The following is an 18,041-nucleotide window of genomic DNA, read 5'->3' as shown; positions in this document are numbered from 1 at the left end:
ACGGACACGAGAGTATGCGTGTGTTTGCATGATGTATTCTCTATGTGTGGATCATGTGAACCTCACGTGGCTCTGTTATGGAGCGTGTTTATAATCGGAGTAAAATATTTCCAGTGGCTCTCGTTGTGCCGTGCTTCCTCACAGGGCCTGTCTGCCCCGTCAAGAGTGATGGGCTTGGGAATGGGAAACAGGTGTGCGTGAAATGTGCGGATCGCTCCTTTATCCCGCTCTCTTTTTACCCACCCACCCCCCCTCTCTCTCTCTTTCTCTCTCTCTCTCTCTCTCTCTCTCTCCCCGTCTGTCTGAGCCGGTCGCGTCAAGCTGCATTTTATGACGAAAGCGGTTTAAGGGAGGAGGGCGAGAGGAGAAAACACAGGAGGAGACAGGACGAGAAAGAGAAACACAAAATGTGGTTGTTGGTTCTCGGCTCAAACATCATCTTTTCCGAGTGTTCGGCGCAGTGACAGTTAAAGCACTGAAGGAAAAATAACAGAGTCACAGAAATCCCAGCCGACGGGAGCACAGGGAAGAGTTTGTCAGCTACAATGATCACAAGTGTTATTTTTATCTCACCATCGTCATGTGACTTAAACAACATGAAAGTGTGTAAACCGCTCACATCATGTGTGAATAATTGTGAAGCTGAAAGTCCAGTGAGATAATGTGGGACTGTTTCAGATCTGTCAATCAAACACTGGAGAACCACACTGATCAAAGCACAGACCAAAGATCAGTCAACTATTCAAAGTCTTGATTGACATTAATTAACAAGGAGATCAACCAATCACCATCAATGAAACACTCATTTCAAACAGATCAGCAGGATTAAATCTCCACAAATACTGGATACCATGATATTTGCTGCAGATTGTCTTGGTCCCCGCAGGATGAATCAGACTTTGGGGATTTCTCATGAACAAGACAAACATTTGACCAAATTCTTAAAACATTTATCTTACTGGAGTGAAACTAAATGTTATAGTAGCCAGGTGATAAACACTGTGTCTTCGGTGTCATGTGATGAATATGTTAAATATTAGCATAGGCCAATAGTGACCATTTAGATATTAGCATTTAGCTCAAAGGGCCAAAGCTGATTGTGTGACTGTAAATACATTCTTGATTATATTAATAATAATACAAATAATAATAATAATAATACATTAAATTCATATAACACTTTGAACAATACTTAAAAACACTTTACATAGGTTAGAATCGGAGAAATAATAAAAGCTAATACTAAAAAAGAAATATAAAAAAAATCCCATGTTAAATGAAAGTAAAAAGTTTTGACCACCAGGGACAAGTGAAACTTTTAAAAGGCAATAAGTTGTTACTAAAAAAATATATTGGTTGTATGGACCTAACTATGGTTAACTTTTTAATATTGACTATTCCCATAGTGTCTTGTATTGTTAATGCTTTATTTGTGAACCACAAAGTCTTATCAAAGTAGTTCCCTTAACAATTAAAAGAGTACAACCCATACAAGTGGCCTGTGGTAGATTAGAAAGTGGTTTCGATTGCTACTTTAACTTCAGGTGGCTATTTGCCACTTAGGCTGTTTGATTAAACACCCATTGATATTAAAAGGCGTCAGCAGCTAAAGAACCAAACCGCCTTGTTATGATGTTCTTAATCCACAGACCCCCCCCCAGCTCCACTCAGCTCCATCAGCTCCTGCAGGCGACACAGGAGTCAGTTTACACAGACTCGTACCTGCCCACCCCCCTCTCCCCTCCCTCCCTCCCTCCCTCTCCCTCCCTCTCTCTCTCTCTCTCTCTTTACTTCAGTGCTGCTGCGCGCGGAGCAGCGTCATTCAGTCCTTGTGCCAGCGGAGCGCAGAGCGCAGCGCTGAACCAGAGGATCTGTCACACGCAGGATCTCCACGCACCTCCACTGGATTTCACACACACAACACGCGTGGACCCACTGAGTGAAGGAGGTGAGCGAACAGGTCATTTTTAACGTGTGTGTGTTAATCAGCAGCTGTGTGAGACTATTGACTATCAGTGAAGTTTTCCTGTTACCGATGTGCGTGGTTGTGGTTCTGAAGTGATTGATCCAGTGATCCCATAATGTGGCAGCTCTATTTACCAGCTTTACCCCAGCGTCAACTGGCATCATGGACTGATCACATGTTATCTGGACCATTTATGAAGTGTAAAACTCAACCAGTGAAGGGTTTCCATATGTTATTAGTCTCTGGTGATTTTTCCCACATCTATAAGTGGAATAAAATCCTTATATTAATATTATTAGATACAAGTTAATACCTAAAGTGTATACCTCTGTACTCCATGGACTAGCAGGCGTATGTCATTTTAAAAATGACGACAGGATTACTTCAGTTTGTCAGTTTAAGAGTCTTGTCTTGAGATCTTTATGGTGTGTTTATGGTCCATGCCCTATAAGGAAAACTCTCCTCAGCAGTGTGTCTGTGATGGATGTCAGGCTGTGTTCACCAGACCAGGCTTTTGGGGCAAGAAACTGTTTTTTAAAGAAGCTGACAAGTGCAGCAACTCATCATCTGCTGTGTAAACCTACAGGGTTGAAGCCTGCAGGCTCTGGTTAGGGTGCGAGAGGGAGCGATGACTGACCACTGTGCTCGGTCGACCTGGGGATTGCAGGTTTATTTCATCTCAACTCTGCCCCTGCACACTAACTATTTACATCTGGATGAGATCAGAAGGGGAACGGCACAAATGAGGCTCTGGCTTCTAAACATCTAATCAGGGAAGAAATGTTTCATAATCCTAAATCAAATCAAGTATTTTCCTACCAATCAGCTCATCTATGGACAAATACATGCCTGGCTTTTAAAGTCAGAGTAACCTGAGAACTTCCAAAAGAACAAAAGTAAGTCGGGGAGGGTCATTATGTAATCCACCCACTTCGAAAGAGGCGAACACATGCCCTCAGGGTCAACTCCACCTTGACCCACCCCCTCTGATATATTTAAGGCTGCAGCTTCCCGAGTCGGTTTGATCAGCGCAGGGTCACGAGCGTAAACAGCTCTGCAGCAAGACTAAACAGACCACACAGGTCTTCTAAACACGCTCACCCTCAGATTCATAGGTGAGCATGTGTTGGTTTGGCCCGTGTGCAGCAGCAGCAGCAGTAGCAGCAGGTTTCAGTCACGCTTTTTGGCTCAGACTATGAACTGGCAGAGATACTTTCCAGGGGGAGACCTGCTCTCTCTGTTCCCTGCGTAAGAAAGGAGGATGAACCGATTCCAGCAAGATGCCTGTTTAATCGCTGCTCTCCAGCTTTGTACGACTCAGTGTTCCCTGGCAGAAGAGTTTGCCTATTTCTCTGAGCACTTAAGGGACTTAGCTGTTAATTTAAAAGATAAACTATTGCGATATAAAGCGACTGTTTGGGTGTAATCGCCCTAAAGGCACTTATTAAAATGAATAGAGGTTATGCACGACTTGTAATGAATTGCTAGAAGGTAGATTTAGATCCATCTCCTCCCTGCTGTTGCTCGATTAAATTTTATTGTTTTTCTTTAAAACCTGAATCCCTCAGATCTGACCTGGCTTGCATCCTTGTCCAATATTTGAAATGAGTCACGAATCATATTAAACACCCACAATCCTTCATATTGCGCATGTTCAAACACGGGATCCAAAATGCCTCTGCAGCCGAATACCTACCTGCCGAAATTACAGCGTGAAGCCGTCGTAAACAGTCCTTTCTTCTGCTCCCCCTGATTCATGCAAATTTTCCAGCTGTAATGCGGCTGCTGTTTGATGCAGATCCCAGCAGAGCGGAGGAGAACAACCTTCCTCCCCTCACAGAGCCGAGCCCGGCGGCGCAGAGCTGCTCGCTGCAGCCGCCGTCTGAGGTGTTGACAGGACGCCTGACATCATTAGCCTGACTAAATGAATTGTAATTTAGGTCTGTGTCTTCCCGCGAGGCCTCTAGCAGCGGCAGGGATATCGATGATGATGATGGCGCATCACTGTCCACTGAAGGCAGTTAGCAGACAGTGACCTGCAGATTCATGTTGACCTCACGACTTCTTAGACACTTTAGTTTTTGCTCCTTATGCACTCACCACATTGCAGCCATCCATTCAGAATCTGCCTTATCATCGACCCGATGGAGCTCAGGTCTGAGAGTTGCATATCTTATGGGGTTTAATGGTAAACCAGGATTTCTCTTAGTCTTTTATTTTCCAATTTTCTCCCCCTTTTTCTGTCTTTTCTCAACACTTTTTTTTTTGGGGACTCCAAAATACATATAATCTGATTGGTTTGAGCCACATCACGGAGACCAAGCGGAAGCCGCAGGATGTTTCGCGGCCCTCGCTCACAATGGGCCGCTCATGTGTTTCTTATCACTTAAAGTTCAGCCGAACCACAGTCACATTCGAGGCGTGGTTTTACTTTCCTGAAAGCAGAACCTTACAAGCAGGACGTCAAACATTTGTTCTGTTTAATCCCGTTTTGTTGCATGGTTGCACGTAGAGACCCCCGAGTTATGGCAGGAAGCTCGAGTTTCTAATTAGAGGGGAAAATGTACCCTGCTAATGACATCATCTTCCCCCTGGCACTGCAGTGAGGGAGTGTGTGTGTGTGTTGCCGAACAGCAGCTGGTGTCAGACATTTGACGTTCGCGGGACTTCAAACGCTCACACACACAAACCGTCGGGCTTATAATTTAGCTTTATTGCTCCTTGTCGCCTCGTTCGGGCCTTTGTGCCCCCGGACTCTGGGAACTTCCTCACCGAGCGTTTTTCAGGAAGAGTCGTTTGAAAAAAGAGGACGAAGTTGTCAAAAAGTCACAGCGTCTCAGTTCCAATCGAGCACCAAAACAACACATTGAGACCGACACCCTGTGATAAACTAATTCCCCCCCCCCCCCCCCCCCCCCCCCCCGCTCACAAAGGACTGAGAAGTGAGACCTAACATCTGTAGACCAGGGTAGTATTTCTCCTGTTTTGTAAACACAGGAGTGTGGAATCATATTCACTGAACTGATCATTTGATGAGCAAAGACATATTTTTCAGTAGCTTCATTGAGTGAGACCTTTACTTGCTGGCTTATCTTTCCTGGAGGATTTACACCGCCACACTCTGGAGGAATCAAAATTTTCCACCACGTTTATAATAAAATTTTAAGTGATGTGATTTTTTACATAATCTGTCTTGTCATGCTCTGCCTCGGTCTGAGTCACTTTCTGCTGTTAAGTCACGCTCACCTCCACCGGCTCATAACTCAATCCATAATTTATTGTGGGCGATGGAATCATGAAACATGATTTGACAGATCTCCATCTCCTGACAGCTCCCTGTGTGTGTGTGTGACAGCTGTGAGAGCCGCCCCCTTCTCCCCACTGCTCTCACATCCCCGTAATTGTTCACAGTCCGACCGGGCGCCTCTGTAGCTTTGCCACATCTCATCACACTCAGCCGCGCCGCGCTGTGTCCGCTCAACCGTGAGGAAGACGACACAGGCCCCGGACATTCCCCTCCGACGCAGGAGGAGACCATCAACGCAGCTCCGGCGGACTCTCCGGGCTCCTCCAGATGTTGTCTGATTCTGACAGGAGCGAGGGAGGAGAGGATGGGGGTTGGAGGCAGAAGTGGGACACAAACGAAAGGGTCTCTTTCCGTGGCACTCGGGGGGCTGTTTGCGGGGAAGCAGGTCGGTCGATCGGTAATGAGAGAAGACAGCTGGCAGGTTCAGCGGAGGTTAACAGCTAAGCTTAGATGGCAGCGGGGAAAAACAGAAGAGCTCAGGCGAGGGTCTTTGTGAGAGAGACTTTTGGATGTTTCGCTGTTCATGAGGTTTTGTTTTTTGGGAGAAGTCGTGATGTGAGTCTGGTTTGAGGTTTTGTTTTTTTTGGAGGGTTGCAAGAGATCAGGGTTGGATTTTGATTTATTCACACTGAAAGTTCAGGACTCATCCGGCATTGTCTTGGTAAACTTGCAGGAATGTATTTCCTGCATTAGCAAGTACAAGACAAGTTCAAAGATCCGATTGGTAAAAAGTAGGGTTGGGTACCTGCATTTCCGAGCCTGAGCTTTGTACTAAAACATCTGCAACATAAACATCACCGCATGTACATTACATTTAACTCTGGTCGCAACACACTCTCTACATGGCTCTGGCTGCACGTTAGCATGTTAGCCTACAGTGTGCTGTCAGCTATCTCAAACTTGAGTCCACACAATAAACTGCCCAAAGCGAAACGGTCTAAAGTGTGTCTGTAATTCACGTGAAAGAATTTGGACTTTTAGGCACTAGTACATTTCTCACCTTCATTTTACAGATCAGTCTCTTATTAGCAGCTTAGTTTGTTCCTAAGAAACTTCCACCAAATCACAAGAAAGGATTCTGTGAGTCATGCATAGTTATTTTAATAGACATACCTTGATACGATTTGATACTTTTTCCAAAGCCGAAATCTACAGTTATCAGTTTTGGATGATGCAAATAAATAGCTGCAATATTTCTCCCACGTGTCTGTACATGAAGGGTAAGTTGAGTATTGTAATTCATCAGGAATCACACTCTATCTGAACTCGATCAAACTCGCCCAGCTTTGTTTTCCGGAGGGCGAATCAATGTTGGCACATGCTGAGTGCTGGAGAGGGAGTAGTAACACAATGGGTTGGGTGCACTTTGGCACCGCGGCCGCAGATGACCCAGTGTTTGGGGACACAGCACAGCTGGAGCAGCTCTAAGCCCCGACCAACCCCAAACAGACCCGTGACATGTCCTCACAAGTCAGTGCTAACCTTTTTACTGTTGACATCAGCAACATGTGTTTACGATAACGTATTAATTGTCTGTGTGAGAAGGGGGGGCGGGGGGGGTTACGCAGATGTTACACTACGTTTCTGTCTCTCTGATGACGTCCAGCTTTTCATTCCATCCTCGATCTAAAAGTTTTCTCTCGAGTGGCTCTTCACATCCCTGTTTTTCAGGATATTGCCGTCATCTCAAAAGCAGGCCTGTAGGTGAATACTTTACCACCACTGACTGTGTTTTGACATTTGAGTTTCTCTTTACACTCTATCCACTGAAGCGTCTTTTATCACTCGCCTGGCAGAGTTGAAAAATGTGCCGACCTGGTGAAATAAAACATCTGGCACCCGGCCAGACGGAGCTGTCTCTCTCGGAGCATTCACACCAGCTGAGAGTGTAATGAGGGTTCACAGTGTGAGAACAGGCCTCCATAATTCAAGACTCCGGGAGACTGAGGGATGTGCCCAGATTTATGCCTCTGCACCGCTCTGTATTAACAGCCTCGGGACGGGGCTTGTTTTTGGGGAGGTGCGTGCGTTACCCTGAGTTGCCCAGTGCATTCCCAGTCGTTAGCAGTGCCGCAGACACACGGTGGGTCAGTGCAGTTTGTCTCGTTGGTCACGTGAACTGAAATGTCAGCCGTGGTCGGGATTTACAAAACGAAGCTGTCCAGAGCTGGGATGTCGTCCAGATCTGGATGCTTTGTGTACAAACTGTCTCCCACATACTGTTTCACTGCACCGTCTCCTCCTACACACACACAGCCACGTGACACACTGCACACTGTGACTTCATCCAGTGTAAGAGTTTAACAGGCTGCAACATTATTTTCCCAATGAAAGCCGAGCGTGTTTGTCTGGCACCAAACAAAGTCAGGTAGAGCGAGAGCGGAGGCCGACATTTCCCACATACGCTGAAAGTCGTTGACCAATCACAACAGAGTGAGTCAGCTGGCCAATCAGAGCACTATGGGCTTTATCTGGAGGGGGGGGCCTTAAAGATAATAATAATAACTTTATTTGTATGGCTCTTTACAATACAAACCTGTGATTTTTGTAGCTAGTGATTGATCTATTATCAAATAGTTGTCATTTAATTTGAAGTAGATTGATTGTAGCTGTGACAAAACATTATTTTTGCATCACTTATATGTGGAGATTCATTTTTTATTGGTGTAATTGATCCACTCCGGCCAAAACGCAACATTACAATTATATTAGAAAAGTCCTATCACAAGTCGGCCACTCCCCAGAGAGCACTTATTAAATAATTAATAAAAATGGCTGAACAAAACAAGTAAGAGAAGGAGCAGAACTACGTTACACACATCCCCCCCCCTCTGTTGGATCCTTGTCTGTGTTTAGCTTTGATGATATATTTTCTTTACAGTTCCCACATGAGGATCCAGGTATTTCGTCATCTCCTTATACGTTTACGAGTTCTCCTCCAACAGTTCACTCATCGACAGTGAGGTACTGCAGGCGGGTTTAACATTCCTGGACGTCGCGGCTGCTTCAGGTGTCTCTCTGTTAGCGTAGGAGATGAATTATTAAGTTCCCTGGTGGCGTGCACCTGGTGGAGAGATAATCTGATCCTCTCATGGCAAAATGTAATCTGAAGTTTGCCTTTGCATGATTGACTTTATCGTCATTTGGCTGTTTTGGGCTGTTTGAGTCTAGACTTTTATTAAACATTGTGTGCACGTCTTTTTGCTTTTAAAAAAAGCTGTCGCTGAAAAAAGTAAATAGAGGCTGATAAAACTTTATAGGTCAGAGCTGCTCAGTTATCAGTTGCAGCAGCTCTCTTCCTGAGCCCCGGGCTGAGAAAGAAAAGGGAACTAGCCCAGTCCGTTGATAAATGCAAGAATAAATGTGACCGTGTTATCTCAGCAGACTTTATCTGTTAGCACTGCATGGGTGTTACGATGTTGATAAAGACCTGACGTACACTACTATGGCTGTAACAGGTCCACTATCGCATGGTAAAGCAGCTTCTAAAATCTAATGCTAATTGCTTTAATTAAATCCTGCTAAGATACGTTGTGTTATCAGTTTAATTTTGTAATTTCAAAATCAAAGAATATGGGAATTTTTACATAAGAGGTTTATACTTTGTGTTGTTGTATATAGAAAGTACTTCCTGCCTTTGTAGACGTCACTCATTTAATGCTTGACCTTCATTCTCAGCTAATATTGACATGTGCTTGTACGTGGACCCAGCAGGTCGCTGAGTGGTACAGTACCTTATCACTTTCATCTCAAAGTCTGCACTGACTCGGCCCCTTTGGTGCGTGGCTCCAGTCCTCAGCTGTCCCTGCAGTCATTAGCTTTGAATAACAAAAGAGCTCCAGCAGAGAGCCAAGAGCCCATCTTGTCCATTTTACAGTCTGGGAGTAGGTCTGTTAAGATCAGGGGTGGGGGGGGGTCTCTTTAAGTCGTCCCAGGTGGCCCCACTGCTGCTCAGCATGAATGTGGAGAAGGCCCCTATAGGTAGCCTCTAACCGTAGATCCAACGGCAACAATGGTGATGGGATTTACAATTGGCCGCAGCCTTTGAGGGGACGGCGTGTGTCCCGTGGCTCCGGCTTTTACATTTTATTGTCATCGCGTTGTTTGTCCCTTTCCCCTCCCTGGCTAATGAGGCAGAGCAACCAGGTCAAGATTTATCTGCAGACCTGAAGGAGGCCTCTTTGTTGTCAGCCATTAATAATGCAAAGAAAGGCAGGTCCCTCTTTGTTCGGGGTAAAGAAGAAGACACCTCCTTGTCTTCATCCAGCCCCCTTAACAGACTTCCTGAGGCCTGTTGTCTGTGTTGGAACCGGACAGAGTCATGAATCAGGGCTCATTAGTGGCAGATGCTCCACATTCACACTGCAGAGGACCGATGTCTCTGAATGAGCCTTGGTTAATGTTTGAACGTCCAGAAACCTCAGTCCATTAGTGATAATTGTTTGGCATCATTAATGGTGGTGCCAGATGTTGGTGTGTAGAAAGTGAGAAATGCAAAAAGGGGGAATATATTTATGGTCGGCCAGTTGGCTCCTCGCGGGCAGCAGATGCATCTCTTCTTTGAAAAGATTAATTTGACAGGTAAGCGTGCTGGATACATTCCCAGGAGCTTCAAAGGTGGTCCTCATCGGTTTATTAACCTCTTATCTTGTGTTTACTGCACTGAACACATCATTCACACTGGAACTTCCTCTAGCCTCCTGATCCGAGGCGGGCTTGAGTTTCCTTGGATACGCCCGGTGAAGTTATTCTTCTGTGGGCTGCGTTAAAGCAAACAAATAGTTCCCGGATTTGTGTGTGTGTGTGTGTGTGTGTGTGTGTGTGTGTGTGTGTGTGTGTGTGTTTAGCTTTTCTCACATCAGGAAAATAAGCAGGTCTGCATCGTTTCATTGCGTTGGCGTGACATTATAATCAATAGCAAAACTCTGAACGTGACCTGCTCGTTCTCACAGGGTCAAATGCAGCTTATAGCCCAAATCGACTGAAGCACACGGCCCCTTTCCCATGACAGGTCGGTGTCGGGGCCGTCTGAGCATCTTGATGTAGCTGGAGCTCAAGACATCTGGTTCCTCTTTAGCTGCACGGGGGCGCCTTGTTAAGCCTCCCCTGCAGGCCGGACTATCTGCTCCACGCAGAGGACCCGAGGGAGGGAGGGAGGGAAGATGGAGAGAGGGCAGCGAGACAGACAGAGGAGGTTTATTAAAAGAACAGAGAGATGGAAGTTGTGTAAGAGGGTCAGACACTTAACGCAGTAATCTAATAAACCTACAGTTGGTGTTGTTTTGCATTTTTGGTGCGTTATGTGTCTCGGAGTTCACTTGTGGACGTGTGGAGCTTTTGAGGGTTTTTTTTAAGGTTCATCGCAGTTGACAACATATGTCAGTGTTGAGTAGTTGGTCATGTTATTCACCCTGTTTACAATAACCAGAGACTGTCAATTACTGTCAAATTGTGAAATTCATCTATACTACGAAACAAAGAAATCCTCAAGACAAAAATACCTGGAAAACACAGTGTCTACTCAGAAACTCCAGTTTTTACGATGAGTGGAGGCTTGAGACCGCGGGTTCGATTCCGACCTGGATGCTTGTTGTCCAGTCGATAAAGGCCTGAAAAATCTCTTTAAAGAGAAGTAGATGAATCAGGTTTTAACTGTCGAGAATTTCCAAAAGAAAAATATATTTTCATGTTGCTTTTTTTTTGCACAAATTGTTCATCTTCTTCTGTCCGAGTGTGTTCATCAAAATGTGACCTTTCGTGTTTCTCTTTGGGCGAAACGCCGCCGCCTCGGGTCTGTGCAAGACGTACTTCAGTAAGAAAGTAGGTTACCCACACTGTCAGTATAAAGTCAGGCATCTTTGGAAAAAGCAACACAAACATGTTGTTCCAAGCTGAACAGAACCTTTAGAGGATTGCTCTCAGATACTGCAAATGGAGAAAAAACAGAGAGAGAGATGCAGAGGGATAGAGAGAGGGTACGTTCACAGGAAGAGAGCGATAGAGCGGGGAGGGGAAACGGGAGGGTAAGGAGGCCCTGTGGCATGTACAGGAGATGGAGGGAGATGAATAGCGGTGCAGGGGAGTGCAGGGGAGTGAGGCACAAGTTTAGGTAGCGTCAGGAAAGAGAGGGTGCTCGTGTGGGCGCGGGTTCACCGAGGAGATGAGAAAGAGGGGAAGGAGTTGAGAGGTTAATGACGACCTGCAGTGAGGGAGAGGAGGGAGAGGAGATAGACTCCCCGGCCTCCTCACACTCTTCACAGGCCTCCAGATCACAGGAGAAGGTGCTGGGTACTAATTTGGCTCATTATGTACAATGGAGCTAATGGCGGCTATTGTTCTCACGCGAATCCCAGCTGAGTCACTGTGTGGGTGAGTGAGTGTGTGTGTGTGTGTGTGTGTGTGTGTGTGTGTGTGAGAGAGATACCACTCGGAGCAAGAGATAACCCCTGAGACTGGCTGGATTCCTTCAAGCTCTTGTTGTTGTGAACGACGCGACCATCAAGAATAGAACCGAGGAAAAACATAAATACTTTAGAAGTAGGTCAAATCCGTGTCGTTCCCAAGTTGTTATGGATTTCAAGGTTATGAATACTGGCTGATTGGGGGATTAACAGTCCCTGTATCCATATATATTTAACACCCCCCCCCCCCTCCATGGAAAGCCAACATCAGGATTAATGGCTTTGTTTTGGCTCCCGTGGCGATAATCTCCTTCAACGCTTCGATAGTATTAGCCAGCCACTTTTTTTTCATTTTGAACTGTTCCCGGAAGAAAGTTGTCCAATAAAACACCCTATAACCCCCCCCCAAGCCTTTGCACCATAACCCCGATTCCAGATTTTCTACCCATTTTCTTGTTTTATACCCGCTCCGTGTCCTTTTCGTCCCCCCCCCCCCCCCACACACACCTGTTGGGAGACGTTTTTTCCGGAACTCTACCCAAACAATGGTCGACAGCCCGACATCTGGAAAAGCTGCCTTGTCGCCTGAGTTAATTTATAGTTGTTTGCCATTTGACAGGCCTGGTCTGTGCGGGGTGTGGTGGAGGCTAAATGAAAGTAGAGAGTAAAAGTGAAATAAGTTCACTTTCTCCTGTTTAGGATTTAGTAGAAGTAGAAGATAACGGTTAAACTGAAACCATCTCTCTGCTGCCTCCGCACAACATTGAATCTGCTATCGAGTCCCAAACAAGAGAAGAAGTCTCACTGTCTCAGGATTCTTACACTCAAGTTAAATGATCTCTCTCTGTCTCTGGGTCAGACGTGTTCACAACAACTGGAAAATATCCAGAACCTTCAGGTGAAGGGTGACGTCTGGGAGGAGCAGCGATAGGCAGGACTCTCTGGATAGTGTCTGGACTTCACTGATGTTTGAAAGCAGCTTAAGTGGCAGAATATTTCTACTTTTAAAAAATAAAGTCCCACTAAATTGAGAATATAAAATGTTTTATTTTCCTTTTAATTAATGCCATAGTTTCGTTTAGTTTAATTCACACTGTGAGTGTCAGGGGATTTAAATGTTTTCTTTACTCATCATTCAGCTGTTTGTTTGCTATCTTCTAAATCAAGGCCGTGTCTAAGTATAAGATGGAAGACGTGTACATTGGGACGCAAGTTTTCTTGTGTCTGTTTCCGACATATGGATCCTTTTTCCTGTCAAGCACGGTTGTTCATTGTTATACCCAATGTGGAGGAAAAGCTATAATAGCATTAGATAACACTTGCAGCGGACCTGAGGGAACTGTAAGCACGACGATGGAACACCCTCCTGCTGTCTCGCACACAATAAGGAGCATTCATCTCTCCAGATGGACTCTTTATACATTTTGAAAGGAAGGTGAATAAAAAACAGACTCCACCTGTGCCTCTGGGTATTTAGGACAGCTTCAAGTTTTAAACATGTGCACATGGTCGACACTCACAAGCTTTTTTTCTGCAGAACAACAGAGACGCTCCACAGTCTGTAACTGTGCATTTACAGGGAAGCCTCTTCTTCTCACATGCACATTGGCTCGGCCGCTAAACTAGAGCAGATACACAAACACACCTGTGACGATATGCACATACACACATATACATGCACACATACATAGACATACGATAACCTTGCTGGGGTGTTTTCAGCCTATTAATACTCCTCGGGTGAAGCCTATCCTGTTAAAGGCACATGCAGCCCACCCCCCCCCCCCCTCCCCCTCACAAATCTTTGTAAAGCGTGAAAACTTAAGGTATATGAAACGCGTCTCTCTTCGTCGAGCATAGCACTGAATGGGAATGGATCAATGTCGTAGGTTTAAAGTTTCATTTAAGTTTAGTTATTGGTTGTTAATTTGGAGAACAAGCTGTTTAACTGTGACTATGAAAGAGTTTACTGCCGCAGACGTGCATCGGTTTTACTCAAGCTGTTAAAGTTGAAGCTGTTTAAATTACAGGAGGCCTGATTTTCAGTGGAGACATTTGTTTAAAACTTTACACAGGTCAGATACACACACAGCTCAGTTACTGCAAGTTAAGATATTGTAGCTTCTTGTTGATGTCAGTGCAAAGTTGTGAAAGAAGAATAAAACACCAAGATGGTTTGCTTGTAGCAGTGTGACTTTTTGGGGCTTTTTAATTTTGCAGAACTTTCGTATAGACAGAAGAGACATAAAACACTGGAGGAAAGGGAAACTGAATCAGCATCATATGTCACCTGTAAAAACGAACTGACACATTTGTCCGTGTCCTTGGGAAGAAAATTACAACTTCCTGTGCAGAATGGATGGAGACAGATATGTCATCATCCTGTCATTGTTTGCTGTCTGCTGTAATAGGTGGCTAGACAACATTTTAAATAAACAGAAATGGTTGCTTAGGGCCAGACACAAAAGATTTTCTTGCACAGGAAACAGTGCAGCAGTGTGCTTGGTGGTTTTTAAATCTGATTTCTGGATTAAATGTTCTAGCAACATGCTAACGTGTGTTGAACTCTTTGAACCTGTGTTTGAACTCTTACCCGTTTACTCAAAGACTGTTGATTTAGAGTGTCAGCTACCGTGCATGTCTAAAAATAGTCTGCATATTGTATTTAATATGTACGCATTTAAGCGTGAGGGTCATTAAACATGCTTACATGTCAGCTCTGCACATGCGACTCCCTCCAGCTTTAGATGAGGCACGATCTGAGCGCGGCTTGAGGGAACACTGTTCCGCCTGCCATCTGGTCTCTGCTGTTCGCCCTGGAGAGCAGCACTTCCAACTAAAACCACTTTTTTTCTGTGTGTCTTTTTCTCTCTCAGGGATCCGCCCAGGTGAGGTGAGGACGAAGTCGAGATCTGCAACACCCCAATCCGTCCATCAACGAGCCAAGTGCCTTGGTGCCGGCCACCCGCAGGTCACCTCAACCACGACGGGCGCCAAACAATAAAAGTCTTGACCCAGTGTCCCTCAGACAGTCTGCACAGAGCAAATATTTGAGGCCATTATATCTAATTTCTCCGGGCAGCTGTCACCGAAAAGATCAACAGTGAAGGGTGTTTGTAGGGAGATAAAAAAAAGAAAAGAGAGAAGGAAAAGTGGGGGGGAGGAAAAATTCAACCCTTCCAAAGTGCTCCCTGTGAGTTATTTCTGCTGCGCTGTGGGCAGAGAGCGTCTCATTTGGAGAGCCTCTGGCTGACAAAAAAAGCACTTCCCTGTGCCCTGCCTTCCTCCCCAAATGCCTGTGTAAATACTGGATAGAGATATCAATTTGTCTGGGCCCAACAAAGAGACTGTTTGCTATCTATAGACGACGTTACGACAAACTTGGACTCTGCGGTCTCCTGAATTGCAGCTTATCTATTACCCTTCAAGGAGGATTCAAGAGCTGTGAGAACCGGAATGTGACCGTTTCCTCGCCTTAAAAAACCTCTTCAAACACCCTCACTGGTTCAAATCTTCCAGGGCCAAACAGAAGTCTCTTGGAAAAAGGGTGAGTCATCGAGCGGCTGCAGTTTTGATGCCTTTCCCTGCTCGGTGAGTCAACATGAAACCCCTAACACCGATTGGATCCCCCTCTCCGCTGAGGCTCCTCAACAAGGGTCCGGACTACCTGCGCCGGCAGATTGACGGCGGTGGTCATGGTCGCTCGATCAGCGCGGTGGAGAGGCTGGAGGCGGACAAAGCCAAATATGTGAAGAGCCAGCAGGTGATCAACACTAAGCAGGAGCCCGTGCTGTCTCCCTGTGCGACGCCGCCACCCGCAGCCCACCGGCGAGGTGTTGCCAAACCCCGGGAGCCTGACCCCTCATCTTCCCCCCGCGTTGTTCATCCAACACCCCTTCTCCACACTCTCACGCTCCTTCACCTCACGAGATGAAAATGAAAACGATGACTCCAGAAAGGAGAACAGACGGACTTCTCTCGACACTGAGACACGTAACAGGAGCAATGTGACCAAAGTGATGCCTCCAAGCCCCAGGACACCGGGGAATAACACCTTCGTAGCACCACACAGCGCCCCGGTGCTCAGAAGAAGCACTGGCAAGCGCATGATGAGGCCCGACTCGCTCCTCATCTACCGGCAAAAGAAGAGTGCAAAAGCCCCAGTGGTGCGGCAGTGGGAGAGAACAATAACGTGGAAGTGAAGGGATACAGTTTTGTCCGGCGCCTCTTTCAGGGCTCCATGAGGGAAAAGAGTAGCGGAGGTGAAGGCAGAATTCAGAAAATGGTGATCGGTGAAGAAAAAGCACCATCACGCGATGGAGACTCCCGCATGTCTTGGACCAATGACAAAGACACAGTGGATGGTGGACCCGGGAGCCGGAGGTCGAGTAAAACGGACCAAGAACGCAGCCCGGGCTCGATCCCTAGTCCTGGGTTCAGCTGCACACTTGAATGGACTAAGGATGGATTTTCAAATAGTGCCAGTGAGGAGATAAACAACGGCGTCACCAATGGAAACCACTCAACCGACCATGATGACGAGAATGACCCGTGGAAGCGGGCGTCTCCGCCACCAGCCCCCAGGAGGAGGTTTGGGCAGTTGCATCGCTCCAAGTCGGACATGCGTCTGCGCTGCTCTGTGGCGTTATCGGAGCAGGAGCATTTCTTTGACTTCTGCGGGCTGGATATCGACATGATCGAGCGTCTGGGTCGGGAGAACTTCCTCTCCGGGGCCAGCTCCATAGACACACTCTCATTGGCCCTCCGCAGCTGCGGCGGCTCGGAGCCCAGCGAGTTCTCCCGACACTCGGGAGACGGCCTGTTCCAGGAGGAGCTGGCTGAGCAGGTTCCCACCGGGTGTGTCGATCATCGAGAGAAACGCTCGGGTCATAAGTGGCTTTATGGCTGCAAGAACGCTGCTAGAGAGGGACCCAAAGAGTCGACTGTTTAGAACAAGGACAAGGAGCCATGTGCCATGGAGTGCTGAGAATCTGCCGGTGGTATTTTTAGGCCAAACATGAGTTTTCTATCTGAATCATCTCTTGTCGTATTTTCTTTTACCCTTTGTGGAGAATTTGTCTCAGAAATGTACCACAAACCCAAAGTAAAATTCACTTGAGCTGAAAAATGAACGTTTGGAACGGGCTGTAATTAGCAGGCCACATTGCTCCAATGCAAAACGAAAGGGACAAAAAGAATTTGCTTCTATTTTTGAGCTGCGAGAGGCAAAGCAAGTGAAAGCGACCGAGCTTTGCCGGGCGAAGCTGCCAGAGAAGTGTGATTTTTATTTTTTATTTCCAATTAGAGTGGATCCAGGGTTTGTTTCGTTCCATGGCACATTGATACCTTCACCCGACTCCAAAGAGACTGTGTCTTTAAATGAGAGGACAGTGACTGCTCCCAGTTATCTTGTGTCAAATTGATATATTGTATTTATAGATCCTATGGAAGAAGTATTGTGTGGGTGAAGAAGGACCTTACTGGCGAATGGAAACCATTTTTCCCCTGCAAATTGTTTTTGTGTCTGTATGTGTGGGTGTGTGTTTGTGGAGCGGACATCTTCGTCTTCTCATGTGTAGCTTCTATATTCAGTTATTGACACAACCCTATTCAGAGCTGATCTGAAATCAGCCCTGTGACCGTCAGTGGACACAGTGGACACGGTTTAACACTCTCCCTTAATTTAAAATGGAAAACCACTAAGCTACGTTTTTTTTTTTAACTGGAAAACTGTTGTGTGAGTGTGAAGTGAACCGTGAGTACCTCATTCGAATCTGTCCCAGTTCAGTTTGTGTGTGTGTTGCTCTTTTTTTTTTACTCATGAAACGCAGGGCGTTGGAACATGCGAGGCGCCCCTGTGGGGTTTGTTAATGCACTGAAGTGGACAGGGAGAGAGGAAACGACAGACATGAGATACACAGAGATTCATCACATGTTACGTTCCACACTGAGCTGGATTCAAAGCAGCACCTGCACCTTGGAGGGTGAGGAGCCGCGTCCTGATCATCTCATCCTCTTCAATTCTTTATTTTGTATACACTGTCCAATAATCACTCGTGACACAGTTATTGATTAACACAGATAACATGCCGGTTCCGTTAGCTATGGATCTGCAGCCGAGAGCAAAACTGGACTTTGGAAAACAGACATAGAAACAGAGAGAATTTAAATCCCACAAAAGAAGTTTCAGAAAAACTTAGAAAAATATAATAAAACTAGATTTACCAGATTTCTATTGGATCCACCACCAAATTACAAAAATCTGCCTGATTTTGTTCATCAAGATCAATGAATTATTCTCAGAGAAATTAACGAAAATGTTGAAAAACGCCCAAAAATCTCACAATGTTAAAAGAAAGTGAAAAGA

At 45.9% G+C, this 18,041-nt stretch overlaps 2 protein-coding genes across 2 annotated transcripts in view; one reads left to right on the top strand and one right to left on the bottom strand.

Annotated features, from left to right (window-relative positions):
• Nucleotides 1-18,041, bottom strand: part of LOC117777400 (hemicentin-1-like) — a 1,765,934-nt gene that overhangs the window by 1,122,710 nt on the left and 625,183 nt on the right. The window lies entirely within an intron of this gene.
• si:ch211-107n13.1 (uncharacterized protein LOC798535 homolog) lies at nucleotides 1,829-17,842 on the top strand. The gene is given in 6 exon segments (XM_034612206.1): nucleotides 1,829-1,948; nucleotides 14,551-15,515; nucleotides 15,517-15,817; nucleotides 15,820-16,529; nucleotides 16,531-16,561; nucleotides 16,564-17,842. Coding segments are annotated over 5 exon segments (1,344 nt in total). The 5' UTR covers nucleotides 1,829-1,948; nucleotides 14,551-15,275; the 3' UTR covers nucleotides 16,626-17,842.

Source organism: Hippoglossus hippoglossus, chromosome 16 (genome assembly GCF_009819705.1).
Source record: "Hippoglossus hippoglossus isolate fHipHip1 chromosome 16, fHipHip1.pri, whole genome shotgun sequence".
In the NCBI taxonomy this organism is placed as follows: Eukaryota; Metazoa; Chordata; class Actinopteri; order Pleuronectiformes; family Pleuronectidae; genus Hippoglossus; species Hippoglossus hippoglossus.
This window is presented reverse-complemented; position numbering and strand designations above follow the sequence as displayed.